The sequence below is a fragment of the Prionailurus bengalensis genome, chromosome E4 (genome assembly GCF_016509475.1).
Source record: "Prionailurus bengalensis isolate Pbe53 chromosome E4, Fcat_Pben_1.1_paternal_pri, whole genome shotgun sequence".
Taxonomy (NCBI): Eukaryota; Metazoa; Chordata; class Mammalia; order Carnivora; family Felidae; genus Prionailurus; species Prionailurus bengalensis.
The window spans coordinates 67,060,239-67,082,422 of NC_057360.1; the positions used below are offsets into that span (position 1 = coordinate 67,060,239).

At 64.2% G+C, this 22,184-nt stretch overlaps 1 protein-coding gene across 6 annotated transcripts in view; it reads left to right on the forward strand.

Moving 5' to 3' along the window:
* The first annotated feature begins 701 nt into the window (after nucleotides 1-701).
* Nucleotides 702-22,184, forward strand: part of MEF2D (myocyte enhancer factor 2D) — a 31,162-nt gene continuing 9,679 nt past the window's right edge. The window contains exons 1-7 of one of the 6 annotated variants that reach the window (XM_043568654.1): nucleotides 702-1,041; nucleotides 16,878-17,069; nucleotides 17,625-17,828; nucleotides 19,119-19,253; nucleotides 19,982-20,192; nucleotides 20,371-20,427; nucleotides 21,900-22,090. In XM_043568654.1, coding sequence (XP_043424589.1) covers nucleotides 17,016-17,069; nucleotides 17,625-17,828; nucleotides 19,119-19,253; nucleotides 19,982-20,192; nucleotides 20,371-20,427; nucleotides 21,900-22,090 — 852 coding nt within the window. In that variant the 5' untranslated portion in view covers nucleotides 702-1,041; nucleotides 16,878-17,015. Of the gene's footprint in view, nucleotides 1,042-11,294; nucleotides 12,357-16,877; nucleotides 17,070-17,624; nucleotides 17,829-18,931; nucleotides 19,070-19,118; nucleotides 19,254-19,981; nucleotides 20,193-20,370; nucleotides 20,428-21,899; nucleotides 22,091-22,184 lie in introns of those variants that run through there. The other 5 variants (XM_043568656.1, XM_043568653.1, XM_043568651.1 and 2 more) reach the window with 5 other exon arrangements.

The window sequence follows — 22,184 nt, forward strand, 5'->3', positions numbered from 1 at the left end:
CTGGGACCGCAGGCACTGGGGATTAGGTCACCCAAGAACTATGAGCTGTCGCTTTAAATTGCTGGGCGTCTGCCGAACCGGGCCCGGGGAGGGAGGCGCCCGTCACAGGTAGAGGGGCGGGCGAGCTCCCCAGGTAACCCCCGGCAGAGAACGTGCTCCTCTGCGCTCGGCTTCGGCGCACACTAAGTGGGGGAGCCGGAATCTTGTCGCCATTTGGCGTCCACCCTGAATTTGTCTACTTAGACCGCCACCTCCAACTCTCCCGGGGCTTGGGGGCCGAGGGGGGCCGCTCGTGTGCGCGGGTGCGCGGCGGCTGTCGCGCCTGCGGGGAGGACCGCGGCAAGCGCACGGGAGCAGCAGCGCCGAGGGGCGCCCCGCGCCGGCCGGCCCTCCGCGATCGGCTAACCTCGCCTCCCCGCGCCGCCAGCCCGGCCCCCTCCCCATCCCTCCCTTCGCCTCGCCTCGCCTCGCCTCGCCTCGCCTCGCCACCCCTCCCCTCCCCTCGCGGCCGGCGGAGGGATCCGCCGCTCCCGGCGCCGCAGCCTAGCCTGGAGGGCGGTGGGTGGGGCGCCCGGCCCGCCCGGCCGGCCGCGGGAGGAGCGAGGCGGGGCCGCGGCCAGACCCGCCCCCTCCGGCCCCGCCCCGCCGCCGCGGGCTCCTCCCATTGGCCCCCCTGCCTGCCCGTCAGCCCCGGGCCCCACCCCTCAAGCTAGGCTGAGCTGTGCCTACGTCGGCCTCGACTCCCGGGGGCTGGAGGAGTTACCTTTGGAGCCCGAAAGGAGGAAGGAAGCAAAATATCAACAACGCCGAGGCGGCTCGGGCGCTCGGCCCCGGTTCCCCCTGCCCGCCGCGCGCCTGTCCGCCCCCGCGCCCCCGGCGGGGGCCCAGGCCCCCCGGCGCCGCCCAGGGCCCGCGCGGACGCCGGCCTCATTTGTTATTCCCCCCGCCCGGAGCTGCGGCTGCCCGGTGTTGAAGATCCCCCGGACCGGGGGCGAGGGCCACCCGTCCCAGCCGTGACACCCCCTTCCCCCAGCGGGGCCGGTGAGTAGGGGAAAATAATGCGCCTGCCGCTTTAAGAGGCCCCCTCCCCCACCCCGTCCTGGGTTTGGGGTGGAGGGTGGTCGGGACCGTCCCCCTGAGGGGTGGGATGGGGTGGCCCCCGGGTGGGAGGAACTCGCGGAGCTGGCTGTTTCCGGGCGGCGTCGGTGGGAGACGACGTGGGGGGCTGCTTGTTTGTGTGGGGGACGCGGCCGGGGGACAAGTGCAGGGGGCTCATTCCCCTGCGCGTCGGGGTCGGGGTGGGGACCCGCGCTTGGGGACGCGCCCGGCTGCGGGTGTCCGGGGTTACGACGGCCTCCGAGTGGTCTGCGAAGGGGCGCCATCCTCAGAGGGGGTCTCCGGTGACAGCCGGGAGCGACTGACATTTTAACAGGCGGCCCTCCCTCCCTCTCCCTCCTCGCGCCGCCTGTTCACTCCTCCTTGGCCCGAAATGGTGCAGAAGGGGGCCTGGGAGGGCGGCGGGAGGGTGGGGGCGGGGGGGAGCCGCAGCTGTTTGGGAAGCGGGGGAGGGAGGGGGGACGTCGTTCAGATGACACCGGGGTGGTGGGTTGGGGTGTGTGAGTGTGTGTGTGTCCGGGGCCCGGGTTTGCCGGGTGCCTGTGGAGTTGGGACGCGGGGCCGCCGCGGGCGTGGGCACGCTCGACCCTTCCTGGGGACCTCCTACCCCCGTTCCGAGACCCCTGATCTGGTTCGGCAGCAGCCCCAGTCGGAGAAACCCTGGCCAGAAGTTTGCAGCTGTTCAACATCTGGGCACGAGTTCTCCAGTCCCTCTCTCCACCAATGGCAGGCTGGACTGGTCTGGGAGTGGGGGTCGAGGGAGAGTTTGGGGGGCTTTCGGGGAGGGAGGGCCAAAGGAGACTGAGATGCATCCTGTGTCTGGCGCCCACGCCAGCCCCCTCCTGTCAGGTTGGGGTCTTAGGGGGATGAGCAGAAGGCTCCTTCTTCGTGATTCCAGCCGACCTCTCAGCAGCCTCCGGAGGTCTGTCCCTGTGCGGGGAGGGTCCTGGTTGGGGGCACACTTTGCACCACGACTGGGTTACCTCGGGTTTGTCCTTCCGAGTGGGAGGCTCTCTGTACCTCCTCCTAAACGGTGCATTGTTGGTGGGTTGGGGGAGGGTACAGTGGGTGGATCCTGTGTCCCCCTTCCCTGTGCCCAGTCCCCTTTGTGAGGGTTCCCAGTTGGCCTGGTTTCTTTGGTTTGGGGGGTGGCGCTCCCCCCCTCCCTCAGCCCCTCCGCGGGTCTCCTAGGCAATTCGGGGGCCAGCCTGGACTATGGGAAGTTTGCCGTCTGGGGCGGTGACCTTGGGCTGCTCTGGCCTCAGAGTAGGAGGGGAGCCCAGGCCAGCTGGAGATTGGGTGTATTGAAGTTAGGGAGCTGTCCGCCTCCCACTTGTCCTCAAACCCCGGACAGGGAGGTCCTGGTAGCCAAGGAGAGCATTGAAAAGGCACATGTCAGTGTTCACAGCTGTCCAGCCCGCCTGTGGCCGCTGGGTCACACCCGCCCCAGGACTTAGCCTGGCTGTCCCAGCTCCCACGGCCTGCCTGGGAATGAATTTCCTTCCTGTGGTTTCCCAGTGTGTTGGGCAGGAGGTGGGGGCGGGGTGGGATCAGCGTGAGGGTGGCTGAGGACCCGTTCATGTGGGGTGACTGGGGAGATACTAGAGCTGATGTGTGGCTCTTTCCCACTTTGTCCTAGCACAGGCGGTTGGACCTTTAAGTGTCAGTGGTCATATTCTCTTTGTTGTCTCTCCCCCACCCCCCACCTACTCTGTATGTGCTTGTGTGTGTGTGTGTGTGTGTGTGTGTATGTATGTGTGTAGATTTGTAAGGGAGGGGTCTCTGGTTTCCCTGGAAAAGGAAGAGTTTTCACTCACACTCCTCTAGAGACCAGAGAGGTTGAGCCTTTTGCCTGAGATCACACAGCAAGTCTGTGTCAGAGCTTCAGTCTCACTGTGCTGTTTCAGGCATGGCTTCATAGTAGGGAGAGGCCATAAGAAGGAAGCCACAATTCTTGCTCTTGGAACCCCCGGTCCAAGGGAAGAAGTGGGACCTGGTCAGAGAGCATCATAACCCTTGTGTTGGGGGATGGGCGTGAGAGGTTCCTCCGGGGCTTCTGTGCCCTGGACCCATTGGCTGGAGCAGAGTGGTGGGGCATTTAGAAGGGTGGCTGTTACTGCCCATTGCCCACCCCACTCTGTCCCTTCTGCTTCGGGGCTGGAGGGGCCTGGGCTTCCCAGCTCTGCCCTGGCTCCTGGCTCTTCTCACAGGCTGGGAGATATGATAGTCTTTCTGGCTGCTGTTATATAATCTTTCTCCAGCAGGTTTTTTTTTTTTTTTTTTTTTTTTTTTTTAATCTTCCCTGGTCTTTCCTGGGTGGTGTGTGCTGGGGGGGGCGGGGGGCGGCGTGGAGGATACACTTAGGTGGGGTCTAGAGTATCAGAGCAAGGAGGCGGCGGTGGGGGGGGTAGGCCCACTGGCCCCTTAGGGGTCCCGGGGAGAGGAAGCCTGAGGTTAGACCCTCACTGATTGTGACCTAACCCTTCCCACTGTTCCTCCTCTGAGCCTGCCCTGGGAAGGTGTCTCTGAGCATCCTGAGCCCTCGTGCCCCCAGAGAGGCCTGGTCCTCCGCTCATCTTGCTGACCTTCTCCTGGCCACCTGGGCCTGCACTTGTGCCCCCCTTCATCAGCCTTCCCGAGGCTGGCACTGCGTCCAGAATCTCGGCGCTCACGCTGGCCTGGTGTGGGTGGGCCCCGTGCGGGACACCTTGCCAGCCCCTTCTCTGCCTGTGTGGGAGCAGGAGGAGGCAGGGACAGACGGGTGGGGCCGGCATTTCCCTACTTGCCTTTGGAGCCAAGGCCCCCGTTTCTCTGCCCTTCTAGTGTGGGCGGCCGTGGCCTTACCAGAGAAGGGGAGCTGATGGGGGGTGGGTCGTGGAGGCCCGACCTCCAGGGCACGGGTCGTAGCTGGCGTCCGTTCAGTTTCTGTGGCGGACGTGAGGATCGGACGTGGGCCTGGAGTCCACCGTCGAGGGCCAGATCCTGGGTCTTGTGGCACGGTGGTGGTGGTGGGTTCTCCCCATCCCTGGGGACCACGGTTGGGACTCTCCGGGCTCTCTGAGGCCACCTGGTCTGAGGCAATTGTCTCCCTTTTTACAGGGAGGAGGAGGAGGTGGCGAGCCGGCCGAGCCTCAGCATCACTGTAATTGCTGGTGGCTTTTATGAGCCAGTCATGGGGCCGGAGTCCGGCCAACCGACCGTCCTTCTGTCCCAGTTTGGTGACTTACTCATGGCGGGAGGGGGAGGTGTGAGGCGCTAGCCGCTCTGCGCGGGACGCAGGACACCTGGCCGTGCTGTGGCTGATGCCGCCCGGCCTGTCCACCCCGGCAGCATGCGGGGAGGGACCCGTGGGCGGAGCTGGCTCAGGGCACAGAGGTGGCTCTAGCCTGGCCTGGGAAAGACGGGGATCTCCAAGCACTTGCTTCTCTGGTGGTTCTAGGCGGCTCTGCTGAAAGGCCTCGCACGGCGGCCTTGTGAGGATGGGGTATTCAATTTCTCTCCTGCTCCCTTGCCTGAAGCCGAGGAGAGTTTGTCTGGAGTCTTTGGGCCCCTTCCCCCCGGCAGGGGTGCTGGGGGAGGAGGAGGGTCTCCTACAGACTGCTGTGCCCAGACGCACCTGGCACGTCCCCAGAGTTCAGTGGTGCACACGCATGAAGGTGTGCAAGTACACACGCGCGCACACGAGCGTGTGGACACCCACGGAGCAGCTGCCGGTCCGAGGGGGGCGGGGGAGGGCAGCAAATGGAAAGATGATTAAAGGCTCGGAGGCCTGGGACGGGTGGGGGACGAGGGGCGAGAACATGTAAGGGGGAGGGCTGACCAGAGCAGGAGGCACGGAGGTGAGACCACAGCTGGGCAGCCCCCCCTGGCTGACCTCTGTCACCACCCCTGCAGCATCCCCACGTGCCCCTCCCTGAGGCCCTGGCTCGCACCGCCTCTGCCCCTCATGCTGACCTGTGCCCTGGGGTAAGTCAGCCCTCCAGGGATCCAGGAGTGTCACTAGCCTTGTGATCAGAGCACCCGGGAGTCCTGCTCTGGCTGTGGTCCCTGTCACCCTCCCCACTCACTCTGATGAGCAGGGTGGCATCTGAGTCCTCAGGCATTGTGGGGGTAGATCCTCAGCCTGGCTGGTCCCCAAGCCCCTTTGCGTCTGATTTTTCCTTTTCCCGAGGCTGTGGCCGCAACCCCTCCATTCCTGGGAGCCTAGCTAAGCTTCTGGCTGGTCCTGGCTGGCGTGGAGACCCGAGGACGTGTTCACGGACTCTGCGCGGGACCCCGACAGCCTTTGCAGGGATGGGGAGTGCCCGCTGTCTGGGCTGTCTCCCTCTGCTGCAGGCTGCGAAGGGAGGGACTTGTCCAGAGCTTGGCCTGTTGCTGGCCACACCCAGGCGGGACCATATTTACTCATTTAAACTCAGCCTCTCGGGAGGCTCCGGGCTCTAGGCCTGGTCACTGACCTTGGCTTGGTGCCCCTGGCCGGGTGCTCCGGCCACTCCCCTAGGAGTTGGGCAGACCAGGGAAGCATATAGGAAAGGAGGCGTTCTCGCCCTCTGGTCAAGGGAACTTCACCGTCGGCCGTACCCCTTTGCTCTACTTTCCGGTATACTTTGGAGACCTAAAACTGAACATTTTGAGATCCCTGGGCACTGGAGGAAGGAAACTTCCATTTGTCGTGTCCCTGTGTGCCAAGCTCTGTGCTGGGCATGGTGACACAGAGACTTGCGTTTGTCTGCACGACTTCTTCCCAGTTGGGGAGCCGAGTTGGAGGTTGAAGCCACTTGCTTCGGGGGTCGTCTGCTCCACCCCTGTCTCCACATCACTCGATCCAGCTGGAGTAGGGAGACCTCACAGGCCCCTCTTCCCAGTTGGCAAGTGTCAGGGGCCCTGTCTGAGGCGAAGGGAAGGGTCCCGCCCTGCGGCCGGGGCCATGTAGCCGGGGGCCCCGGGAGGCCTGGGAGGAGGAAGAGGACGAGTGGAAGGACTCCCTGGCAGAGGTCAGAGGTGCGTTTGGTGGCACACTGAGGGACATGTTGCTTCGGTTCCCTGGGGAGGTGTTGTCCCCCGATGGAGTGCCACGGGAGGAGGGCCCCAGGCAAGGAGTGTGAGGGCAGGCCCCAGTGACCCCCTGCTTGTGCCCCCTCGAGCTGGGCACAGCGAGACCCCAGTGCGGGAAGGCGGGCCGGGCCAGAGCTCTGGCTTGTGGGAAGGCGGGAGGCCTGGCTGGTGGGGCCTGTGCCCTGGGAGGGGTTGCTAGAACCCCCAGGGGGAGGGAGGTGCGGTGGGCCCACCTCTGTCGCTCCGCTCCACGCTCCACCGCTGACCTGCTGACCGGGGGGCCTGTCCCTGCCCGGCTCTGAGTTGACTTCCGCGGGGAGACGCGAGGCGGTCCGGAGAGCGGGGGCTTAGACGGTGTGCCTCTTTTCTTCTGGACCCCAGTTGCAGCCTGGCCTGGACCTGCTGGCCCTGGGCGGCCGCCCTGAAGGCAGGGTGGGGGCAGGCGGTGTCCTGGCAGGGGCTCGGTTGTGTGGGAGGTACTGAGGGGGCCCTGCGGGGGCCTCCAGGCCTAGGGCTCAGTCTGACTCTGGGATGGGCTGGGGACACTGAGCGGAGCCCTGCCTCCCCAGCTGGCTGCCTCCTTGCCTCAGAACCGGCCCCTCCACCTCCACCTCGCCGTGAGTTTGAGTCCGAGCAGATCCCTCTGGCCGCATGCTCCCTCAGTCCTCATGATTGCCCCCCGCCCCGCCCCCTCCCAGCAGATACTTGGGGTTCGGTTTGGGAGAATACGGAGTAAGAGAGCTCATCCCCAACCTCAAGAGGAAACAGTCGGTGGGGGGGGGGGGGGGGGGAGAGGAGGGGTCTGTCTCCTTTCTGGAGCCTTCCTGCTCCAGGCTCCAGGCAATCAAGTAACCTGGAGGCCTAGAGAATGGAGCTGATGACCTCAAAACTCGAGTTTTCTCCTTTAAAGCGTGTCTGTGTTCTGCGTTTGGTGAAGGGTCACGGTTGGGGTGGACCAGGAGGAAGGGCTGATTTTGGATGGGGTGGGGGGGACTTTGGCCTCCCCCCTCACATCTCTTCTTGACCTTTGAGCCCCTTTCCTCCAGCCGGCACAGTTGCCCCCCCCCCCCGCCTTTGCTGACTCCCCGGTGCACCCCCCCATGGCGGGCCTGTGGGGCCCGGACTGACTGGGTGGAGACAGGTGTCCTGGCCCAGCTGTTCCCTCTTGTTTCTCCCACCTGTCAGCCCAGGGGGGGAAGGGGTGAGGGGCTGGCCGGCAGGGGAGGGTAGGAACCCCTCTGCCCCCTGGGTGGGGGTGGGTCCCAGTGGTAAAGTGTGGCAGAAGGGTTGAGAGTGGACAACTGGCCGGACTTCCCCCCGCTCAGAGGAAGGATTGCACCAGATCACAGGCAGAGAAAGCTGGTCGACAGCCAGGGGTCCTGGCCGGCGAGCAGAGGGTCTTTGCACAGAACCTTCACGCGAGGGCGGGATGCGGGGTAGCAGGGAGGGGTGAGACTTGAATGTGGGGTCAAGTGTTTGCATAGCTGTGTGGAGGTACCCCCCTCCACCCGCCGGGCCCCCTCCATCTGGCTGGGCATCTTAGCCCCACCTGGCACCTTTCCTGAAAGCAGCAAGCTAATCCTGTAAGAGCTGCCTGGCTGGCCGCCTCAGCAGGCCCACGCAGCCGCACTGCCCGCCCTCCCCTGCCAGGGGCTTAGAGGACTGTCCTTCCAGTCCGGAGGAGACCCAGCCGCCGCCCTGAGCGGCCCCTTTAAATCCCCCGTGGCTCCCTGAGGTCATGATGTCTCTAGGAGGATTTGCCTTCTCTGATTGGATTGGCCTCTTTCGGCCCGGTGTGTACTGTGACTGTAGGTGGACAGTCACATTCTGACCCCCACCTTGCCCGTCATCAGGATGGGTCCCACCCGGTGTGAGGGAGGGCCCAGGCCTCGGGCCTTCTCTTCCTCTCTTCTGGCCCCCAGGTTCTGGCAGTCAGGGCCCAGACCCCCTCCGTCTGCTTCAGCCGGGCCCCTGCCCTGTGGTTGGGAAGGAAAGATCTAACTGCTTTAAACAAGGGACCAGGCACCGCCCTGGAAGAGAGTGCCCTTCCGAGACTGTCCCCCGCTCGCTTTCCTCCATTGTTTCCTTTTTAGCCTGCTCTCCCTTTGGTCGGGGGTCTCCAGTCCATAGTTACCCCACGCCCTCATTTCCACGGGAAGTCCCTCCCCTGGTCTAACCATCAGCCCACCCGTCTGCTATGGCAGGCGGCCCAGACACGGCACCGGTGGCGTTATGCTCACCCAACGGCTCCCAAGCTGACCCGCCCCCAAGGCCCCAGCTGCCACTTTCACTTCTGTCTCCTGAGACCCCAGAGGGAAGTTGGGTGGGGAGGTGGAAGGTGACACACTAACCGTCCCAACCGCTTCATCTGGCCAGGGGCCCTTGTCCACCACTCTCCTCTAGGCGACTGAAGCGGCTTTAGGTTCCAGTGGAAGGATGGGCCGCTGTGGGAGGGAAGGAGGCTAGATAGCAGGAAGGACTGCCCGAGGATAGGAGGCCACTGCTGGGCTTCCCGTGTTTCAGAGGGCAGGGCTGGAAGCGTCGGCACTGTAACTGGACAGGCAGAGGTCAGCTTGTCCGACCTCCTCAGGGCAGGCAGGGGACCGGTGGCCCTGGGGCGCCCATCGGTTGGAGTGGTGTACTAGGTCCCCATGCTCTCCTGTACGTTTACCCACTGCCCGTGCTTGGCTGGGTGACTTTTCTTTTTAAGCTTATTTATTTTGAGCGAGTGAGCGAGAGAGAGAGAGAGAGAGAGAGAGAGAGAGAGAGAACACAGGTGGGGAAGGGCAGAGAGAGGGAGGGAGAGAGAGAGAGAGTCCCAAGCAGGCTCAGTGCTGTCCGTGCAGAGCACGGTGTGGGGCTCAAACCCATGAACTGTGAGACCGTGACCCGAGCCAAAGCCAGACATTTAACCGACTGAGCCACCCAGGTGCCCCTGGGTGACTTCTAACAAAGCAAACTTGAGCCCCAGAGACTATTTTGAGGCCAAAACTTCAGCCCTGGGAAGTCCTCTCGGTAGCTTTGCATCTGTCTTGCCTGCTGTGCTGGGCCGCCCCCTCTCGTTCGGAGTGTTGGAAATGGATTTTAGAAATAAGGACGGGGCGGAAGTAAAGGACAGCCCGCCGCATCCTTCTGCTGCCCCAGCCTTGGGGCCTTGGTGCTCAGCCGTGGGGCAGGGCTTTTCTCCTGGGGAGCCCCGGGCAGCCGTGTGGCGGGCACGCTTCACTGCCCGAGTCTCTCCTGCTGCAGCCCTCACTCCTCACTACACCTGCTCCCTTGTCCTCACCTGGACAGGCACCTGGGCACAAGTGGGGGACCCTGTTGCCTGAGAACTCAGGACCACCAGGATTATTGATCAATCCAGGAGTGCCTTCTGGAGGAGAAAGATGGCACTGGAGGTCTGAGGTACCAGGAACGCCATCCGACGTGCCTAGGGATGCTGGGGGGGGGGGGGGCAGTTCCTGGAATGGGAAGTTGAGCCCAGATGGAATAAGGTCAGAGACACTATGCAAATCCTCATGCAAATGAGTGGTAGTGAGTCATTCCTGATCAGTCCGCCCCGGTAGAGTGTGAAGCAAGGCTCAGGCTCGGGTTCCAGAACTGACCCCACTTATGACCATGACCGTGACCTTGGGCCAGTCAGTACTTAGTAATCAGCAGTAGGACCCCAAGCCCTGGGTCCGATAGGCATTCCAGGTGTGCTTGGGCAGTGCGGTAGCTGACTCTCGGCTGCCAGGGCCCTGGTGTCCCCTCCTGGCGTCCCCTCCTCGTACCCACCCTGGCTGACCCTGGGCCCCCATCGACCCTCGCCATCTGTTGTGAGGATGACTGTTCAGAAAACACCTTCCCCCTTTATCAGCCCCATCCCTACTCTCTTCTGGCCTCCACGCTGTCCTTCCCTCCAAGCTGGAGGACAGTGGACCCAACCGGGCCGTCTCTTCTGTTACGTCCCCATGGAATAAGCCACTCCGACCTCCCTTTTGGGCCTCTCCAAAGGGCACGGGAACCAAATGTCCTGGCTGGAAGGGCACTCAGGTGCCTAGTCCCTGCCACCCACCCATTGTACTGGCCAGCGGTGTAAAGCCTGGAGGGGGCAGTGACTTCTTCAAGGTCACGCTGCGATTTAGGGTCAGAGCAGGGACTAGAACCCAGGCATCCAGAATCCCTGTGTCCAGAGACCCCATGCCTCCCTGGGCTGTTGATTGCCCAACCGCACCCACCCCTGTTCTGCTAAGATTCAGTCTCCTGTGACCCCCAGCTTCTTCCTGAGATCAGACTGGGTGGCTCCAGAAACTGGTGAGGAACCGGGTCCTCGGAGCCAGCCCAGAGGCCTCCAGGGGAAGGCCAGAGCTGCGGTGGGCGGTGCTGGAGCCTGGGGGGTGGGCTGGCCGCTGCCTGTGTGGGAGCTGGACACCGACAGCTGCCGCAGGAAGGATGGGAGCTAGACTACAGGAAGGACAGGCTGGGGGGAGCAGCGGAGGAGGCTCGGGAGACGGACCCTCACTGGAGAGGCATCTCCTGGGCAGAGAACAGGATGACCCCATCCCGGGAGATTTGCCCAGCGGGAAAGCCTGGGGTGGGGCGCGGGAGAGGTGTCCAGCGGAAGCCGCGGGGAGGGCGCCCGGGGAGCGGCCACTCCGGTCGGTGCTCCTCTGGCGAGTCCATTCCTGTCCCTTCAGCCCGGGCTGCAGAGCCTGCCTCCACTTGCCCTCCTGGGGCGCCTAGGACCCGAGACCACCCGTGCCCCGGGTCCAGCTTTCCCCGGACCGCTGCTCCCCCTCCCCCCAGCCTGCCAGCCCGCCCCCAGGTCCCTGTCGGTGAGTTAAAATTAGCTCAGTGCCCAGGCTAAAAATAGCCCCTGCCCAACCCTGAGGCTGCCGGGCTGGGGGAGGGGAGATCCCGAGGGAGGGGAAGATGGTGGGAACCGGGGGTTTGGGAATCGAGCCTGCCAAACAGAACTTTGAGGGGAGGAGGCTAGGGACTGGACGGGCATCGCCTGTGCCTTTGAAAGCAGACGCTGGAGCCCTGGGTTGGACGAAGAGGCTGCCCTGGCTGGGGGAGGGGCGGGACCGAAGAGGGACACCAGAGAGGAGCAGGGGAGCGGTGAGGGGAGCCGGCTGGGGGCGTGAGAACTGGGCACTGCCCCCTGCTGCTGGCAACTTCGGAGTTTGCGGAGGAAGGCTCCCTGTGTGTCCCCCAGGGGCCCCGAGCCCCCGCACCCTCTCGCTGTTTGGGGCCGTCACTGGGCTCACCTGCCCACCGTACCTTCCAGAGGGCACTTCCACATGTCCCTGCTTGGGGGGAAGAGGGCTGCAGGGCCAAGAGGGTGGCCAGGAGGGCTGTAAGCTCCAGGTTGGGGTGGGAACAGAGATGGTCCCCAGGGGGACCCACAGGGCTCCTGGGCCTCGTGTTCACCTCTGCCCGCCGTGGGGGCCTGCCCGCCCTCAGGAGCCCAGATGCCCCATCCCAGCGGGGTCTGGGCCCAGTCCAGGCCCCTAGGGCCTGCTTGCCTCGCCCTGCCCTTGCCCTGGGTGGGACCTGCCCTTCCCGGGCCCGTCTCTTGGCTGGACTGCAAGTATTCGGAGGGCAGGCCTGGCGGCCCATCCCCTTGTGCCCACGCACCCAGCCCCGCTCCGGGGCGCTGTTGAGCCTGCTTCTGTTGTCTGCCCGCTTCTCTGACTCTGGGCTCCAGCCTCGCCCTCTGTCCTCTGGCCCTCTGGCCCTCTGGCCTGTCGCTGCCTGCTGCCTCTGCCCCACACTTGGCCTTCCTCTTGGCCTCTCTGCCTCTTTTTTCGCATCTGTGTGTCTGTCCCCTTCTCCCACCCCCCTCTGTGTCTGCCTCACCCACGCCTCCTCCCTCGTTAGTGAGCAGGCTGCTTGAGGCCGCCTGACTGTGGGGGTGACAGGTGGATTGGATTGTCACCCCCTCCCCCAGCGCCTGCTGCTTATTTCATGCCCTGCAGCCCAGCCACGGGGAAGGGGCGGGAGGAGGGATGACAGCTGTCTCCAGCGCCTCCTGCCTTCCCTTCCAGTCCACAGCCTGCAGCCTGGAGCAGCCTGGGAGGAAGGGTTGGAGGGCCCGCCTAATGAGAGCTGCCTTCCTTGCCGTGCGAAGCCCAGTGCTCTGTGATGGGAGGCCGCTCGCTCAGCCTCTCTGGGCCTCTGCTCCATTTTGACCTGCACCGGTACGGCAGCTCTGGAGGCAGGCAGATAGGGGCCAAGGGCAGGCAGGTGTGGGCGGGAGGCTATGGGGGACGCGAGGAGGCAGGAGAGGGGCTGGAGGCTGGCTGCTGGAAGGTACTTCTGGGCTCCCCGGGAAGGCCAGCCCTGCCACGGCTGCCCTGACCGCTCCCCCCAACTCTCCCCACTGGCCCCAGGCCACCCTCACACAGGAACTGAGATAGCATCATTCTGAAACCCGAGAATGGTTTGAACATTGCTCAGGTACCAAGAGGTGTTAAATTGGGGGAGGCAGGGGCCTGTTTTTTCTCCCTTGCCCCTTCCAGACTGAGACCCCCTTTGGGGTGCGTTTTGCATATTGTTTGCACCTCGTTTGCATGTGGATACAACCCTCTGGCTTCCCATTGGGTCTGGATCCCGGCTTGGGCTTGGGCCTGGACAAATGTCTGTCTGTGGGGTCCTTCTGGATTTCCCACCGTCTCTGGTTCCCTTAGCCCCTCCTTCTTGTCTGGGGTGTTGTCAGATGAGCTCCTGCCCTGCGTCCCTCTCTGTTCTCCATTTGCTAAGGCTTCTCTGCAGCCACCCTTCCCCAAAGAAGGTGGGTCTGTGCCTGCCTCCCCAGGGCTCAGCCCAGCTGCCATCCTCCCCCTCTGCTCTTTCTGTCCTCGCTCCCCACCCCCAGGAGGCCCACCCTGCCCAGCTCGGTCCTGCCAGCACTGCCTCGAGTGGGAGAAGCAGAAGCCGCAGCGGCCGGAGCCTTCCAAGGGCTGCTTTTGGTGACCCAGATGCTGCCAGCCTGAGGAGTCCTAGCTGTGGCCTGAGGTCAGGCGGGCCCTGGGGCCACTGGAGCCGGAAAGCCATCCTGGCCAACCCCTTGTCTCCTTGGCGTCTTGCTGAGCCCCCTCAAGCTCTGGGCTCCAGGAGAAACGGCCAAAAGCCAGGTCTGGGAGGGCTTCGTAGAGGAGAAGGCCAGAGAGGAGAAGAGGAATGGGGGCAGGCCGGGCCAGGGAGAAAAGGTACACATCTGGAGAACAGATGCCCAGGCCTCTGGCTCCTGGCAGTTGGTGAGGTAATCAGGCAGAGGGCTCATTAAGGAGGTCCAGGTGTCCATTAGGCTCTTCCTAATTGAGTAGGAGGGAAGCGGGACAGGATGGGCCTCCGTACCTCGGGAAGGGTCTGTATAGGGTCCTTTGTGCCCACCCAGGCCCCAGCGCCCTTCTTCCAAAGTGTGTGCCCAGTTCCTCCCCTCGCCCCAGGGCTTTCAGACTGCGGCAGCATAGAAGGGATAGAAAGGATGGAAGGGGAAAGACATTATTACAGACAGCCTGCTCTGTAGGAGGGCTCCTGGTTAGATAGGAGGAGGGACTGCCGATTCAGGGGCATCTCGTGCTCTGGCAGGTGTTGTTGGCACAGAGGTAGGGGCGGCAGTGGGCACGGGGCCCTGGGGACATGGGCGGTTGGTTGTAGAGGTGCTTGGGGTACCTTGGCAGAGACCGGGGAAGGATGGAGCCTGGTCTGTTCATCCCTGACTCCCCTCTGCCGGAGGACGCTCAGGGGGTCTCTGGCTTCCCTGTCTTCTCAGCCCTGATCCCTCTCACATCCCAGCTCCCCCAGCATGAAGCGGGGGTGGGGGGGTGGTGTAGGAGATCAGCCAGGGAGCTGGTTGCCAGGCGACAGTTGCCTAAGCAACCCCATCCATGTGCTCAGGGCTGCTTCTTAGAAGACTTTAGAGTCTCACCCTCTGCACCAGCCGGAGGGCCGGGAGAGTTGAGGCCTGGAGAGGCCGGCGTGGTTGGAGGGTAGACGGTATCCAAACGTACGAGTTCGGGGCGGTTGGGGGAAGAAGGGTTCCGCCCCCACGGAGGACAGAGGGAAAGGAGCTGGTCCCGCAATAGGACTGACCGAAGTTAGACCACGAGGAGCACTTCTCACAGGGTCACAGCAGTGACAGAATCTGCCCTTTCAGCAGACATTTCCTGAGCTGCCCCTTCCAGGGGTGGAGTAGTGGAGTAGTGGAAAGGACAGATGTGGGTCCTGCCCTCACGAAGCCCCAGCAACTTGGGAGCCAGGCATGAAACGGAAGCGCAGACCTGGACTAACGGACGGTCGTGACGAGCGCTAGAAGGGAAGGAACAGGGCGCCCCGAGGACCACAGGAACAAGGTCAGGCTGCAGGGGGTCGTGAGAGCAAACACAGGGTTCTCTCTCCACTTGGAGGAGGAGGCAGAATTGGCCATAAGCTGATGGAGGCCGCGTCTCCGCGAGAACCTGCTTACGCACAAAAGGGGGTGAGAGGGAGACGGGAACAGGGGTGCTGGAGGGAAGGTGGGTGCTCTGAGCCACAGAAGGGCAGCAGTGACTGCATTAAGCAGTCTAGATTGGGGTTTTCATGGCCAGGCCCCAGAATCTAGTTGAAAAAGCCGTCGTCTTCGCCCCCTTGTCCTCCGCGTTCCCTCCCCACCCTCCTGCCAAGCTCAGGTCACCGGCTCCGGAAGACACAGCCTTGGGGTCGCACGGGGAAGCGGCCTAGCCGTAACCCTGGGGCAGGGGCCTTTGAGGTGGGGCTTTGGCTGAGACGGGCATCAGAGGCGAAGAATGGGGTGTCTGTTGGGCCCCCTGGGCCGTGTGGGTGTTGTCCAAGGGGGGGCAAGAAGGGGGGCAGTAGGAGGCCCAGGGCCCGTGGAGCACCTTGAGGGCAAGGAAGAGAGGAAGAGGTTCTGGGATCCATCTCTGGGGCGAGAGGGGGGGCGGGAGCCCTCTAGCTGTTTCCCGAAGGTCTCAGGACAGAGCAGAAACGCTCTTTGAGGCTGGGCTGGAGAAGGACGGGAAGAGGCATCCCTGGCTCCTCCCAAGTCCTCCGACCCCCTCCTTCCCTGCCCTCCGTGGCCGAGATGCCGGCAAGGGTGAACTTTGGTTTCTGCTCTGGCACCTTGGGGGCCACGGTTGAGAGGGGCTGGCAAGGCTCCAGGAAAACTCAGCAGCCATTGGAAATGGGGGTTGGGGAGGGGGTTCCTAAGTAACAGGCATGTCTATCACCTCTGCCCAGGCCGGGGGGGAATTGAGAACCCACCTCCCTGGACTCTGCAGTGGGGTCTCTGCCTGGGGCTCTATGGGGGGGAAATCTCTGGAGGGGAGGCCTGGATTCCTAAGACCTAATCAGAGTGGCCTCAGGACGCACGGGCCTTGTGCTCACTGCCCGCTTGCTCCGCGGTGTCCTGGAAGGCTCCGCCCCCAGTTCTCCTGGAATCACAGAGCTGAAGGGGTCCAGGGGTCGTCAGCTGCCTCCACCCCACCCAGGGCCCTTCCAGGCCCCAAGGGCTCACCCAGCCTGTTAGGGCACCAGCCTCTCCCACACCTGAGAGCGCGTACCTTTTCTGGGTCAGGCTGGGTTTCCATCCCCGCGCCCCCTCCCGTTCTGGAAGGGCTCCGTGTCCCGTCCTCCGTCCTGGCTGTGGAACTGGGGCTCCTCACCCGTGGGCCATGACTGGTTTATGGGTGTGTGAGATGGGGCGCCCTCTTCCCGGTGCCTGCCCCGGCCTCCTCCATGCACACCCGCGGCTGTGAACCTGGGTTCTAGACGTGGCCCGCTCCTCCAGAGCAGGACTCGGCACACTGTGACCTCTGGGCCCTATCTGACCCGTGCCTGTTGTTATAAATCTGGTTTTGCTGGAGCTCAGCCACGCTTATTTGTTTATGTGTCGTCTGCTGCTGCTTTCCCGCCACAATGGCGGTCAAGAAGTTACAACAGAGCCATGTGGCCTGTGAGGCCTGAAGTAGTTGTTATCTGTCCCTTTACAGAAAAAGTTTGCAGACCTCTGCTCTAGATTGGGGGGCGGTGGTCACGTATTGACTCATTTTAAGCAGCAGAACCCTTTCTTCTAACGAAACTTGTAGGCCGAGGCCCACCGAGTAGTGCCGATGGGTGTGGAGCAACCCCTGGCGGAGGGGAGACAGCCCTCCCAGCCGCCCCAGCCCCGTCGGGGACTCCAGGCTCCGGGGTTCCGTGAGGCTGGTGCGAGGACCAGCGCTATAGCCCAGCTCTGCTGTGTTCCGGACCGGGGGCCCCAGAGCCCTGCCGTCTCGGCAGGTGCACCGTGGTAGCCGCTCACGGCCTCAGTAGGTGCCCTCTGCCCACCGGGCTCCAGGACTGCAAGTGCCGTTCTAGGCCAGAGGGGCAGCCGGCGAACCCCGATGTCTCTATTCTGGGCAGGGTCCGGGGAGAGGAAGGGGTGCAGGGCGTCCTCCAAGACCCAGAGCCCTGGACACCGGCTCTGTGTGATCTCGAACCGGAGCGCGGCAGGGCTGGTGTGGACAGAGCCTGGAGCGGAGCCTGGGCCCTGGGTGCGAGTTCCAGCTGGTGCCTGGCTGCGGCATGCCGTCGTCCCCTCAGGACATCACCATTTCCTCATTCTGAGGATGGGGCTGGGCGCTGCCCAGCCTCCCCCGGGGGTGCTGTGAGCCTGGCCTGCGCGCCTGTGTGCTGGCACTCGCCGGGCTGACAGCCGTCTCCTGGCCCTCCTCTCCCAGGAGGCTGTGCAGAAGGTGTCCTGCAGACCATGAACTGAGCCCTGGTCCCAGGCCGTTCATGAGCACAGTGTAAGGCGTGCCGAGACCCGCCACCCAGCGATCCCCTCCCCTCCCTAGCACTGAGGATCCCCGGAGAAGATGGGGAGGAAAAAGATTCAGATCCAGCGAATCACTGATGAGCGGAACCGACAGGTGAGGAGGTCTTGGAGCCACGTAGAGTGGGGTGAGGAGGGCAGGGAGCTGGCCTCTGCCTCCACTCCTTCCCACCAGTCCAAGAGGGCTTCCTGGAGGAGGGGGCCTCTGGAGGCTATCATGGAAGGGGAAGGACTGAGTTGGGAGGAGAGGAGCCCCCACCTCCCGCAGCTCTTGGAACCCTGTGTCTCAGAACTCTGAGGCTCCTCTGTTGCTGCAAGCACGTGGACCTGTGCCCCCCACTGCCCACCCAGGAGCCATACCCGAGCTTCAGGCCATCCCTGGGCACACCCCCCTTTCCCCAAGAGGAATTGTTCCCCTCCTCCTACTCCAGGGGAGGAGCTGGGAAGCCCTTCTGTTCTCCTTCCCTGACCTCCTTATAGCCCCCAGCACAGAGGTGTGGCGTTCTGTGCGTCCACACCCCCTCCCTTCGGCTCTCCGTCTCGGCCCTGTGTTGGCAGAGAGGCGCTGGCCTGTTTCTTCCCCGGGGCCAGGGGCTCCTGGGCGGGCTTTGACTGAGCCAGACCTGGCCACCCCCCTCCCCGCCACCCGCAGGTGACGTTCACCAAGCGCAAGTTCGGGCTGATGAAGAAGGCGTACGAGCTGAGCGTGCTCTGTGACTGCGAGATCGCGCTCATCATCTTCAACCACTCCAACAAGCTGTTCCAGTATGCCAGCACCGACATGGACAAGGTGCTGCTCAAGTACACGGAGTACAACGAGCCGCACGAGAGCCGCACCAACGCCGACATCATCGAGGTGGGCCCGCGCGCGCGCGCCTGCCCCGCCCCTGGCGGCCCCTCGCCCGTGGGACCCGCGTCCTCTCTCGCGCTCGCTCGAGCCCAGGCCTGGGGGAGGCGGGCGGGACCGGGATGGCGAGGTCCGGTGGGGGCCGCCCGCTCGGCCTCTCCGAGTTCACGCTCAACTCGTTGGGCTCTGCTCTGGCTTCTCGGGCTCGCTCGCTCGCTCTCTCCTGCTCCGTCTTTTGGGCTGCTCCTGCTTCCCACTCTTCTGCCTTTGTCTCCCTCCTTGTTTCTGTCTCCCCTGCTCCGCCGCGGCCCCTCTGTGGGTCCCTGTGGCGCAATTTTCCGTTTCACAAAGAGCCAGTGTTGCGAGCCGTCCAAGGACACGGGCTCTGGGATCCAGCTGTGGCCCTGACCGGCCACACGGCCTTGGGTGGGTCAGCCTCCCAGGGCCTCGGAGCCTGCCACGCTCAGGTGCCCTCCCAGGGCACAGAACTGCCAGTGAAGAGGTGCCCGGAAGCCACGGGCTTGCCTTCCCCGAGAGGGACTTTAATTCCGAGATGGGGAGGAAATTGCCTTAGTTTTCTGTTCGAGAAAACAGGTTTGGTCTAGGATGGAACATTTACACTCGCTATTGACTTTAAAGACAAACCACATCTGTGAAGATGTTCTGACAGGAAGGCGGCAGCCCTGGGGTCTACTCCAGGCCTACCGGGCGTGCCCCGACCTCGTGTGGGCATGTGCGAGGAGCCCCCGGCCTCTGGGCAAGGACGGCACTCGGGCGTCGCATCGTAGGGGCTCAAGAGACGCTGCTTTCCTCTTGGCCTTTCTCCCCCTCCTTCCTCTCCCTCCGTCTCCCTCTCTGCTTCTCTCCCAGAGCCCAGGGGCCACGCAGGGCACCACCAGCCCTGGCTGCCGTCCCCCCCCCCCCCCCCCCCCCCCGTGGCGCTTCCTTAGGGCCCCTCCCCACCTGCCACCCTGGAGGGAGGGGTCTGTGCCAAGTGCATGCCGCATTCTGGGGTAGGGCCCCCCCCCCCAGCACGCGTTCACACCCCCCACCCCGGGGTGGGGTTGGCTACCCCCCCTCCACCCCCAGCTGACACAGTGGTGCGCTTGCAGACCCTGAGGAAGAAGGGCTTCAACGGCTGTGACAGCCCAGAGCCCGACGGGGAGGACTCGCTGGAGCAGAGCCCCCTGCTGGAGGACAAGTACCGACGCGCCAGCGAGGAGCTGGACGGGCTCTTCCGGCGCTACGGGGTGAGCCCCACTCACTGTCTCCCTGTCGGCCCCTCCGGCCCCCCCCCAGGCGCTGCACAAGAAACACAGGGAATGTGAGAGCCCTGAGGTGGACGAGGTGTTTGCCCTGACCCCCCAGACGGAGGAGAAGTATAAAAAGATAGACGAGGAGTTTGATAAAATGATGCAGAGTTATAGACTGGCCGTGAGTAGTCGCGTGGAGGAACGCCTGCCCGTGCTGCATGGTGTGGCTTCGCGCCGGCCCTCGGCTGCCCCCGACGGACGCCCGCCCTGCGCCGTGGGGGGCGTCGGTCGCCCCCGAGCAGCCGCTGACCTTGCTTGTGAAAACCCCGTGACCCTTGCCGAGACGCGCGTCGTGTCGGACGCAGCACAAGCGGGAGAGGCCTGGAGCGTCCCTCTCCCCGGCGAGGCGTGTGTAGATGACGTGAGGGCTTCAGCCGACAGGAAGTAGGGACCGCGCTCCTTGTCCACGGCGCCGGAGGGCAGGGACCCTGTCGGGCCAGCGCCGACACCCCCTCCAAGTAGGGAGGGCGGGGAGTGGGGTGCCGGGAGATGACAAGGGACGTGGTGGCCTGGCCGGTGGTAGCGGGCCCTTCCCAGCTGTGCGGGTGCGTTCGGGGCTGTACTCAGGGCCTCTAACCTGCTCCCTGTGTGTCCCGCCTGGCTGAGGACTAACCACCTCCTCTGGGGGCCTCGGGGCATCCCTGGGCCTGTCTGTGGTGAGCACGGCTCCACCCCATGGCACCCCGCCCGCGTACTTCCTCCGAGAGGGCCCAGGGCAGAGAGGTCGAGCTGCTGGCCCTCGGACACACAGCCCAGAGACAAGAGGAAGCCTTGCCTGCCCCCCTCAGGCAGAGTGGGTCGGGGCAAGGGGTCACCTGGCCTGACCCTGCCTCTCCGTTTTGTGTCTAGTCAGCCGTGCCGGCCCCCAACTTTGCTATGCCCGTCACGGTGCCCGTGTCCAACCAGAGCTCACTGCAGTTCAGCAATCCCAGCGGCTCTTTGGTCACCCCCTCCCTGGTGACGTCATCCCTCACGGACCCCCGGCTCCTGTCCCCCCAGCAGCCAGCGCTGCAGAGGAACAGCGTGTCTCCGGGCCTGCCCCAGCGGCCGGCCAGTGCAGGTGAGGTGGGACCGAGCCGTGCCGGGGACCTCGGGATTCCGTCTTCAGCACTGGGTATTTCCCTGCAGCCAGTGCAGCATTCTGCCGTTTGTGTGGCTCCTCCCGCTGCGGGGTCCCTCGGGACATACCGTGGAAGGGGGCGTCCTGCCGACTCATCACGGTTCTGCTTGTCCCCCAGGGGCCATGCTGGGGGGAGACCTCACCAGTGCTAACGGAGCCTGCCCCAGCCCTGTCGGTGAGTGCAGCTGCCTGCCTGCTCGCGGCCTCGCGGGCCCCGGGACCAAGAGGGACCCCCGTTAGATGAGAGGAAGATGCCGGGGCCTGAGTTGGATGGGTCTCTTTTGTCCGTAGCAGTGACTGGTGTGGACGATCATCAGAGACGTAGGCCCAGGGCGTTCTGGGCAAAGTGGGGGAATGAACCAACATTTCTAGTTGGATGAGAAGATCCAAGTCCTTTCAGTTGAGTGGGGGCACCTGGGTGGGATCTGGAGCGTATGGTGCTGCCGATGGACTCCCACCCAGACCCCCGGCAGCCGACAGCCTCTCCCGCCCTGTGCTGTTGTCCGACTGGTGATTGTGACTTCGAATGTCACCATTGACGTCACCCTGACATTCTTGCCATTCCCAGAGTGATCCGGGAATTGGGATGAAGGCAGCCCCCACACTTCCAGGGGAACAGTGTGCTCTCAGGGGACAGAGCAAGGTGACATGTCTGACTGTGGTCATCGCCACTTCTCTGGGCCTTAGAATCCTCCAGCTGAGCCCCAGGCACCACATAAACACCTTGGTGGCAGTGATTGTGTGTTGGGGTCAGAGGCGGGGATGGCGACTTCCTTTTCCTCTCGAGGAGAGGGCCAGAGAAGCACCTGCAGACTCCCGGGCACTCCCGGTGGTCCTTGCAGGCGCCCAGGCCCAGCGTGTGGGGTGCGGGTGCGAGCCCTGGCTTGGCCTCCGCCCGGCCGTGCTGCCCCGGGCCAGTCCTCACACCTCTGGCAACCAGGCCTCGAGTCTGGTCTTTCGTGAATAGGGCTGATGGGCCACGTCCGGTCTGCCTCGCACGGCGGGCGTGAGGATTAAATGAGATCGTGTGCACGTGAAAGTCCCGTGCGGTGTCGAGCGTGGGGCAGACGGAAGAGGTAGTTATTATGCCTGTTGTTGCCACCGTAATTGTGGTGGTGGCTGTGTCGTCCGTTCCCCATTACCAGTGACGCCACCGCCGCCAGCGATGGCTCATGTGCCCCAGAGCCGCGGGCGTGTTGTCACGCACTCACCCAAGTCGCGGCACCGTCTCCTGGCCAGAGGCGCCGTCTTGCGTCGATTGGCCTCGGGGGCCGGGATCCTCACTGAGGGCAGCTCCGGGCTGCCAGCCCCTTCTCCAGCTGGGGCCACCGTGAGCCAGTCGGGGCAGGTGGGGGGATTGGCAGGACTTCCCGTCTGAGACCAAGCGGAGGGAAGGTGGGAAGGGCTGGCCGCAGGGCGTGGCCGCTCCTTCCTACCGTCCTTAGGGCTCCGACCGCGAGCTCCATCGCACATCACTTAGAGGCAGAGGAACGAGCCCGGCGATGCCGGAGTCAGGGCGGTTTTAGGGGAAAACCGAGAGCTCGGCACCCACCGGCAGCCTGAGCGTGGAGTCCTGGTGCGGGGGGAGTTAGCGGGGCTGAGGGCTGGGTCCGCATCTCTCCTTTTACCCCCGTCTCTTTCTCTCAGGGAATGGCTACGTCAGTGCCCGGGCTTCCCCCGGCCTCCTCCCTGTGGCCAACGGCAACAGTCTAAACAAGGGCATCCCTGCCAAGTCTCCGCCCCCGCCCGCCCACAGCGCCCAGCTTGGAGCCCCCAGCCGCAAGCCCGACCTGAGGGTCATCACTTCCCAGGGAGGAAAGGGCTTGATGCATCACCTGGTGAGTGGGTGTCTGCACCGAGGGGTAGGGGCTGGGGAAGGGGGAAGAGCCTGAGGCTAGCCAGCAGGTGGGACCTCCGGAGAGAGACTGTAGA